Genomic DNA, 10,079 nt, shown 5'->3' with positions numbered 1-10,079 from the left:
CCATTGCAGCACGCAGCTCACAACACACTGGAGTTATTGTGCTAATTTGCTTTCTCTAAAGTGTTCAACAAAAGCTATTAGACAGCATCAAACAAACAAACCTAAGCTGAAATAAAAACACCTCTCCCTGTCCCCCCCACAGTGGGTTCCCTGCTATTCCCAAAGTCCTGGAAAAGGAAGCTATAAACATGTTAGACTGCATAAACTGAGCAGCTGCTATCAAAAAGAAACATACTACACCCATCTTGAGAATTAAACTTTTTTATTTTTGCCATAGAAAGCGCTAAGAACTAATACCATGTATTGATTAATGAAAAGTAGAACATAATTTGAAAAAGTATGTTAAGGAAAGGCTGTACAACTATATACATCACAGACCCGGGAAAACCAAGGAATGTTCCACATAGAACATTTCCTAGGCAATGCCTGCAAAACTCAGAATTCAATGTATATAGTTGTCAGCTTCCGCATCTCTTTAGAAGCTGCATGCCTTAACAGAACAAAATAAACAAGCAGTAGATGTTATTCAGTATTTATGTAGTTCACATAGTGGAATGTTATGGTATGAATCCCCAAAGAAACCAGATAGTGAGGATGCAGCCACCATTACTATATTCTGCGGCGGATCTGTTAATGGTTTTATATGCATAGTAAATGAAATTTTTGAAATGTTGAAATTTTTCATTTCTATATAAATGCTTTGTCAGATTCAACCTTTTTATTTCATTATCCCAAAGCCAATTTCTTAATATTTACATACGTTTTTTCATTAAGTTAAACTGGAAGTTAAATGCTTACAAAAACAAACAAAAACACAAATATAAGTGCAATAATCAGAAATCTAAATAGAAAAGCTTATTCATGGCCCCATAAAAAGTTTTCAAATAATGGATTTAACATGTTTTCAAACCAATAAATACCAGAAGTGAAATTAAAAAAATGCTTTACATACCTCTGGACTTTGGATATCAAAATCACTTCCAAGGAAAACTGAAGACCCTGAGACACATGCAAGCACGAGTCTTCTAGCGAAAATAGTTACAAAGCCCTAATTTTCCAGTTTTCCTCCAAAAAGAGACCTTTACTAGGCACAGTTTAATTTAAGGTTTAAATATAACAGCAGCAAATAGTGATAATCACTATGTTTAATTCTGCTTAATTCCAGATCCCCATACAGGCCATTTACTTGAGAGTTGGGTTCCATGATCCTTGTGGTTCCCTTCCAACTCAAGACTATTTTGTGATTAAACGTGTGTCATGTCAATAACAAAAATAACATTGCATTTGTCTCACCACAAAGTTCAGGAAGTTCGACCACAGCACCAGCCAGCTGTGGCAGAGCCGACACAGGTGATCCACACGGATGTCACACGAGGATAATGTCTGACTGCAGAAATGCCAGCTCAGTTACACCCCATATTTAAAGCATGACCCATTGTGTTCAAAGGGGTCTGCAATATGACCTGCAAATAATCAAGTGTATCGTGTTCTTGGCTGACAAAAGAGAAGTGCTGAGCATCATATGCACCACGTAAAACCCTCCTCCCATCATTGCTCACGTGGATTTCTGGTATCTTTTTTGTAGCTCAACCTATATTTGAACCATTTACCATTTAAGTGCCTTTCTGTGAAGAGTACTGTATGTCTAACACCTTTAACTTTGAAAGTCACAAAATCAAGATGCTAACTTAAAACATGAAAAAGAAGAGAGAAACCTGTAACTGCAATTTAAGCAATTAAAGGTTTCCATAACTAGTACTATGCACAATAGTCTTTCTCAGTCACCTCTAGAACTTGAGCAGTTTTCATATTATCATTTACAAAAATCAACAAGTCACTAACTCTGAAATGCTAAGCTATGACTCCAGTAAGCAGCTGTTTTTCTCTACCATTTACTGATCAAGTTGGACATCTAATTCATCTTTTAATTGCTTAAACAGGCACCAATTGCAAGGAGAATAAAACAACAACATAATAAACCCAAATCTGGAAACAGCTGACAACGAATTAACTGCAGAGAAATTATACCTTGGGTCATGGTGAATAAAAGGTATTTTCTGGTTGTTGGTTTAGTCCTCATCTTCCAAAATGTAAAAATGGGGGCAAGTGTGGGGGGAAATCCAAATCCCTGTTTCACTTGAAGATCTTGCCAAACAGACATACAAGATCTTCAGCAGTCTCAGTGCTAAACCAATGCAGCACTTAGATGAATTCATAGTTTTGAGAAGTCTTCAGCTGAAAACAAATAATATTTTTATCATTATATTTTAGTTCCTCTTCGCTATTTTTTCTCATTGCAAAGAGTAAAATACCATGGTCCAGGACACTGAATACTTTGCTCACCACACTGTCAAAGTGTAAGTAAAGTTTGTTCAAGTTAGCCCTAACTGAGTATTGCTTGTTGACAAGACTTTTTGCATGAAGACAGATGATTCATAATATTTATAAAAGCAGAACTAAAATGCTAGCTCAAAAACAGACTACTCCAGTGTAGTAGGGGATTATGTATTTTGGCCCCTTGCTCACAAGTTGTAGGATTATTTTTTTAAATAGTTCCATGACCAAGAGACTATGATGAAAAAAATCTAACTATTTTCTTAGTTAACATCTAAACAGAATTCAGTATTAAAGTGCTAACATGAAAGAAAGGGTTTACATGGTAAATTTGGGTACAGGAAGTACCTCAATTATTTTAGAAATATTTCTAGCTCTTTAGAAGGAATTGTACATTTTCAAGCCACAGATCCTCATGTTTGATCAAATTTAACATACCAGAAAACACGGCTAGTGCCTTAGAAATGTCTTACTTTACACTGAAGTAAATTTTCTAATTAATTGCATCCACAAATCACTGCAGTTAAGAGTGGTCCATTTGGTGACTTTTTAGAATGAGTTAACTTATTTTGACTGTAACCTTTGATTTTGTAGCAATTTCAGCCGTTCAGTTAAAACGGATGCAATGCTCCTGCACTGAATCCTTTTTCCAGCATTTCAAGCATTTCAGTAAGATTCTGGTATCACAAACTCAAATTCAGTACTTCCCTCTGACGGGTTTTGTTTAAAAATTGGCTCACTTCCCTGTGGAACAAAAATGTCATCCCAGGTGATTTGTTTGGCTGGAGAGTTGGACGTTGTTCCTTCAGTGCCATCCTTCCCTGAGCCTACACGATAGACAATTCCCCCCTCGTTTATCACCGGGACACTGCTGGGGCGGTCACTGATGTAGGCGTACTGTCTGATCTGCAGGGACCTGCAGGGGTGCAGCCGGTACAGCTTGGTGTCTCCAGAAGGGTCTTGGCTGTGAACCGATCTTATGTGGGAGGCCGTAATTTGGTAGCTGATGAAAGATTTGCCACACGTCAAGCACTGGTACCTTCGCTCCCCGGTGTGGTGAAGTTCATGCTTGGTACGATACTCTGCAAGAGCAAACACTTTGTCACAGTAGCGACACGGGTACTTCTTCTCCCAGGAGTGGATGTTGAAATGTCTTCGCAAGCTCGTCAGACAGGCATACGACCTCTTGCACACGATACAAATGTAATAGACTCTGCCGTCTACTATGAGCTCATAGTGGTCATCGTGCTTTACTTTCATGCGCTTCCCCTTTGGAGGTTCATCACCAGACTTTTTGGGTGTGTCATCAGGCTTGGCTTCCCCTTCCTCAGAATCACCCTTCACAGGGATGACTATGTCATAGGTGTCCTCACCGATATTTGCATAAACCTTACAGCCTGTGGATAAGCCTCCTATCTCGGTTGCTGTATCTAATGTTATGATTTTCTGCCCATCTGCCACATTCTTTGACGTTAGACCTGAATTTAACTCCTTGTCGTTTACAGAAAGGACATCTGAGATTTTTATTTTAAATTCTCCAGATTTAGCAGATGGCTCCTGTGAAAATGTAACAACCTGTTTTTTCTGTACACCTGATCCTTCAGGGCTCGCTGCCTTAGGAACAGAAGGTGGCTGAACCAAAGAGCTGCTGCTGACCGAACCGGGACTAGAGGAGCTAATGATATCAACATCATCTTCAACAACCACTTCATCATCAACAGCAGTTGCTTCCACTTCAGTTACGGAGCCATTATTGGATGGCTGCTGGTTCTCCTCAAGTAAATTAATTGTAGGAGTCACATGTGTTTGATGCAAGGAGCTGGCACCAAGCGATGAGTTAAGCAGAGGCTTGTTTAGCACGATGATATTAGGAGCAAAATGCTGCGGCGTTGCGGACACGAGTGATTCAGCACCTGATGGTGTTTGGTTTGGGCTTAGCTGACTGGCAGACAAAGTGAGGTTCTGAGCTGCTGTGGTGTTCGTCAAATGGGGGGAGCCACCACTGCCACAGGATTTTTGGTCAGAAGCTCCAGCTGGACTTGAGCAAGGCTGGCTCTGGCTTGCAGCAGTTTTGTCTTTAGTACAGTCTTTTGGAGGAACAATCTCAGAACAAAAAATTACATCATCATCCTCCTCATCCGAATCACTCACTGTAATTTTGGTAGTCTCATACTCTATGCCATGTAAGGAGAATGACTGTGTTATAACTGGCATCCCATCTGTTGCCTCTTGACCGTCTGGCCTGATTACAGTTACCTGTGTTTCAGCATCTCTTTGATTTGGACTAGAAGATGAAGTTTCTGAAGCACTGTCTTTGACCTCGCTTGGCACATTTTTGCCTTCGGCCGGAGGTATGCCCAGATCAGCTATGAACTTAACACCCAGCTCCTGCCCTGATTTAATCAGTTCATCAAGTAAATCAGATCGAACACTGATTATTTTGGAACTATAAATATAATTAAGAATTTCTGCAAAAATTTCTGCTCTCACAAAGCTCAGTTCAACCACTTGACCAGCCACTGAGAAAAGCTGGTGAAAATATGTGCTGGAGGCTGAAAGGATGTTTCTGTGAGCTCGAAATTTCCGGTCCTCCACAATGACTGTAACATCACAAAAAAGTCCATGGCCACGTTGCTCATTCAAAGACTGAAGGAGCACACTAGAATATTGTGTGTCTGTTGCAGAAATAAGCTTTTTCCCCTCCATTTCTACAAACAGAAAGCAAAAAATATCAAATTAGTAAAAAAGCAGATTTACAGTTTTAACGGTATTACAACGTTCACATATTTATTGTCTGTCCCTTCTTCGGGGAAAAACAAATCTGAGATACTGTTCAGAAGATTAAGTGCTACTGCACTGCGCAAATTTGTTTCTTATTGTTGTTTGTCCTTTTCACCTTCTACACAAGGTAAGGGAATTCTGAATATATTCTCCGTTCTTACAAGGTGGGGAACAGAGAAACAACACCTCATCTTAGGCAACACCAAATAAGGTTAATTATAAAACTAAGAAGATGGAAGGTCTGAGTCCCTCAAGCAGCTCTAAACATTATTGGTAATTTCTTTTTAATTGTGAAACATTCCATAAATTGTTATGAGAAAGCCAAATAACATGAAGTGGCCAGACACCAGAATCTGTGTGTCTGTATATTACCAGTCAACAGAGTTAATGAAAATGCTATGGACAGTGCACTTCCCTCCCCAGAAAAATAAACTTTTTTAAAACCCTTGTCATGTATTTGTAAAAGCTTTATATTCCAAATCGAGACACTCAAGCAGCACCATAACAAAACAGATCTGTTAAGCCAAAGTAACCCATGTGTCAGCACTGCCCATTCAAAGCCCCCCAATAAACTGCAAAAAACATCAAAATACAGAACAGCGAGTCACGGGCTATAATTCTACCCGTGAAACTTTATTTCCGCAGGCCGGGCCGGGCCGGGCCGGATGAGGCGCTGAGGCCGGAGCCCCGCGGCCGCCGCACGCCAGCCCGGGGAGCGCGCCCCGCCCGGCTCCCCCCGCCACCCCGGGGCTCGACCGTGAGAAGGCGCGCTCCGAGCGCGGCCGCCGCCGGGGCAGCAGCGCCCGCCCGCAGCCGGAGGCCGAGCGGGAGCGGCGGCGCTGTCAGCGGCGGGCCCGCGGAGCGGCCTGGCAGCACCGCGCCCGGGTTGACGGGCGGCCCCTCCGCCGCTCCCCGCCCGCTGAGCCGTGCTGAGCCCCCAGCGGGGCGGGAGGGGCAGCCTAGCCCCCCAAGCCAGCGTTTCCCGCGTTACCTGCGCCGCGCTCGGGCCGCGGCCCCGCCGCCTCCCGCACCACCGGACCCGCCGCTCCACCGCCGGGGGGCGCTGCCGGCGCTGCCCTCGGCTTTGACCCGAGCGGCCTCGGGAACCTTCGGGCCGGGGCGGGGCCGGGCCGCGCTCCCGCGCCGCGCCGGGCCCGCCCCGCTCTCTCCCGCCGCTGGCAGCGCCGAGGCCGCGGCGCTTCCGGGGCTCCGGACACGGCCTGGCGCGCACCGCCCGCGTCACCGCGCCCCGCCTGCAGGAGGCCGTCTGCGGACGCCGAGGTGCCGAGCGTGTGGCCCCGACCCTGCTTCAGCGCAGGCCTTGGGACGCCTCGGGTCCCGCATGCGGGCCTTGCTGCGGCCTTGGCAATTCCCGCCTGGCTCCCGGCTCCCCCGCGCTCCGTGTCCCGGGCGGAGGCGGCAGTGAACCCCCGACACCTCCCTTACGGCTGACCGTGTGGCTATGGCGCGGAGATGCTATTTCCCGCTGAGTTTCATTTCCTTCCCGGGGGCACCGGCGCGGCTCTGCCAACGCTGACGCAGCCGGCACCTCTGCCCTGCACCGAGGGGAGCTGAAACCCACACCTGAGCACCCTTGCTCGTGTTGCGGGAGCATTTATTTGGAATTCTTTACACCACGTGTTAGACTCTGCCAGCAGCTGTACAGACAAGTATGGCTTTTTGTCAAAGTATCCTTGACAAAATGCGACTCTTGGCACATTGGACGTGTGGCCACCAAAGTGACCCAGCCACCTCACTTGCTGTTCAGGAATGCTCGAAGAACACCAAGATCATAAAAGATATTTTTCATCTCCGGTTACTGATCTGTTCCTTTTATTTTTTTTTCCTATGCATTCTGTGGACTTGAACTACAGGGGTTCTTGATTTTTCTTAAGATTCAAAAACTTTGACAAGAATAAATGTCCTGTCAAGTTCAGGAAAAACATGAACAGGCCACAGTCACTGGCAGAAATTACTGCAATCCTTCACTACATAAGTCACCAATGAAATGGTCCGACTCATGTTTATGAGCTCTTCTAGCAAGAAAATCACCTGCCAGACTTCCTGTACTTGTGTAGTTGGTAACAGAAGTGCCTTTTTAAGGTGAGCCTTCAGATTTAAAATGTTACAAAAACAGGTTTTGTTTATTTATAGGTTTTACCAGGAAGTCAATTGAAGGAGAATAAATAATAGAAAACACTCATCAGGGAAAACATAGGTTTTTCTTCCTCATATGACCTTCAATTATTTTCTCCTTTGATACAGGTTCTTAGTAATTTTGACACAGGAGGCTATATTAAATTAAAATAATACTATAATTGTTTTAATACTTAATCCAGTGCTTTTTTTCTCCTCCAAAAATGTTTGATGGCCCAAACTAAACAATTTCTTAGCCTTTCATCCTCCAGCTTTAAAAACTTCTCACTGCCTTTTCCAACACTAAAAAACTAAGTGCAAAATTTACAGCTACAGATGAGCACTGACTTGGAAGGATCCCTGCTCCTGAAGCATCACCAGATCTCAAAAATCAGGTTTGAACCACTCATTCTTAGGCACAGAAATGCTGCCTGATTTAAAAGCTGCTGGGAGAGCTGCACCATCTCCTTGACTTTTACCTTTCTCACAGCAGCTTTTCTCCATGGCAGCTCCTTCTGTCAGTTGAAGAACCTGAACCCCACTGTCACATTGCCACAGTCAGGACAGAGCTAATACTCTCCCCAGCTCAGCCAGTCTGACTGAAGCTGCCACCGTCTTGCTGCACCTGAAAACAAAATTTCAATGTGGTGGTTGTTTTTTATTTTTGGTCAGCAAGCATCTCCTAGTTTAGGGGTTGTTTTTTCCACTTTTATTTTTAGATAAGCCTAGAAAGTGTTTGGGGATTCAAGTCACATAAAACCTTACAATATAAATAACAATACAAAAGAACCATTTTATCTAAGATATTGACACGAAACATCTGGGATATAGAACTACATGTGATATTCTTGGAACTGAAAAAATACATAAGAGACCCAACAACAACTTTTATCTTAATGTATAAAAAAAGTGATAAAAAAACCTCTGGGATGGAGGCTCTGAAAATATGAAGTACAAATTTAAAGAAAATGTGCAGGCTTTTGTGAGAAGATGAAGAAGTATGCAATTTAGTAACAAGTTTTCAATTAAGCAATTTGAGGAGCTCTTTTGTTTTTAAAAAATCCAGTTCGTGAGAACAGAAAATTCTTTTAAAGAGATGACAAATTTGAGAGACAAAGTAACATTCTGCATCATGAAAACATGTATTTTACATTACAATAAATTAAATTTTAAAATTGGAACAGTTAACGGCTTTCAATAAAATTGAAATTCAATAGTTATCCTACCTAAGACTACCTTTAAGGACAGAAATGTTCTTCCATGGTGGGAATTTCAAATAAAAAAATCACTTCTTCTGAAGGACTCCGAAATACAAATTTCTACTGTTCATGCTTTGAAGTAATCTCTGAGAGTATTTCTCCTGCCAATCCCATTATATAAAGCCTCATATAACTGAATTAAGAGCCCAGTGATCCTATTTATTGACATTACATAGCATGTACATACATTACAACAGCATCTACATGCTGTTATGTATTGCATGAGCATTATAACTTGTGTACAAAAGCACTTCAAGTCACCGTATGATATTAGGTAACACAGGTGCAAAGCACTCCTGAGGCAGATGTTTTAGTCATCATTTAGTCAGATCTGGTTGCCAAAATAATCAAAAGAAGGGAGAAATCGGGCTGTCCTTACACAGACACAGGAGACAGTAACATCACACACGTGGGCAATCTCTGGTAAATCTTTTCCTTCCCTGTCCTGCACATGGTTACTTGCACACAAAAAATTACACAATTTAAATAGGCTTCCTCCATCTTAAAGATTTTTTTATGCCACTTATGGTAGGTTCAGGAGTTTCATTGTCAAAAAAGAGAATGTTTTGTTCGTGCAAAAGAGACTGACATACCCTGACATACTTTCTAGACAGCATAAACCAGCATGGGCATCCCAGGGTGCAGCAGCTGTCCAAAATGCTCCGTTTACACAAAGCTGGCCAGACAGCGACATTACACTGCGATATTCCAGAGCTGAGCAGAAACTTGGGGTTTTTCAAAGAAAGCTCCGTGGCAACGTGGTCAAACCTGAGGGGAAAGGGTGCTCACAGAAGAGTGGGTGTCTTATCTGGATACACAGTTTGTAGCATCTTCATAGATAAAGGTTAAGGTCGGAAAAGGCTTAAGGTCATCAACCCCAACCGTGAACCCAGCACCAGCACCATGTTCACCACTAACCCATGTCCCATCTCCATCCAACATTTCCAGGGATGGTGACTCAACCGCATCGCTGGGCAGCCTGTTCCTGTGCTTGAGAACCCTTCCCATGAAATAAAACTTCCACACACCCGACCTACACCTCCCCTGACGCAACTTGGGGGCATTTCCTCTCGTCCTGTCAGTTTTGCCCTGAGACGCTGCACCGGAGCGGCGGCCAGCGCCGTGTCAGGCCGCGCTGGGAGGTGCCGGGCGGCAGAACATTCGAAACGGGGACTTGCCAGGCCCGGGCCGTGTCCGGCCCGGCCAAGAAGGGGAAACCCCTCCTGGGCACGGTGAGCTGTCCTCAGGGCAGTGCTGCTCCCGGGCCGCCCTGGACAGCTCCCGGGGCCGCGGCCCCGCGCCGGTGCCCGCGGAGCGGGGCGGAGCCGGGCCCGCGCCGCCACCGCGCCCCGCCCGCCGCTCGCCCCGCGCCGCGCCGCCGCCTCACCTTCCGCCGCCGCCGTGCGCGCGTCCATCGCTGCCAGGCGGCCGCCGCGGCGCACAAAGGGAGCCGCCGCCGCCGCCGCGACCGCCGCCGTGTCGCCGGCCAGGCGGGTGGGGCGGTGACCCCGCAGGCGGGGCCGCCCCGCTCCCGCCCCGCTCCCGCCCCGCTCCCGCCCCTCTCCCGCC

At 45.1% G+C, this 10,079-nt stretch overlaps 1 protein-coding gene across 2 annotated transcripts; it reads right to left on the bottom strand.

Moving 5' to 3' along the window:
• Nucleotides 1-245: 245 nt before the first annotated feature.
• LOC134564741 (transcriptional regulator Kaiso-like) lies at nt 246-10,054 on the bottom strand. 2 transcript variants are annotated; one of them, XM_063423853.1, is made up of 2 exons: nt 9,898-10,054; nt 246-5,042 (listed from the first exon to the last, which is right to left on the bottom strand). In XM_063423853.1, the coding sequence occupies exons 1-2, from the start codon at nt 9,923-9,925 to the stop codon at nt 3,001-3,003; spliced, it is 2,070 nt and encodes a 689-aa protein (XP_063279923.1). In that variant the 5' UTR covers nt 9,926-10,054; the 3' UTR covers nt 246-3,000. The 2 variants fall into 2 exon arrangements, with proteins under 2 accessions (XP_063279923.1, XP_063279924.1); XM_063423854.1 differs by lacking the exon at nt 9,898-10,054 and adding an exon at nt 6,107-6,943.
• Nucleotides 10,055-10,079: the final 25 nt, after the last annotated feature.

This window comes from Prinia subflava, chromosome Z (genome assembly GCF_021018805.1).
Source record: "Prinia subflava isolate CZ2003 ecotype Zambia chromosome Z, Cam_Psub_1.2, whole genome shotgun sequence".
Classification (NCBI taxonomy): domain Eukaryota; kingdom Metazoa; phylum Chordata; class Aves; order Passeriformes; family Cisticolidae; genus Prinia; species Prinia subflava.
Note: the sequence above shows the minus strand (reverse complement) of the source record. Positions and strands in the feature narration are given on the sequence as shown.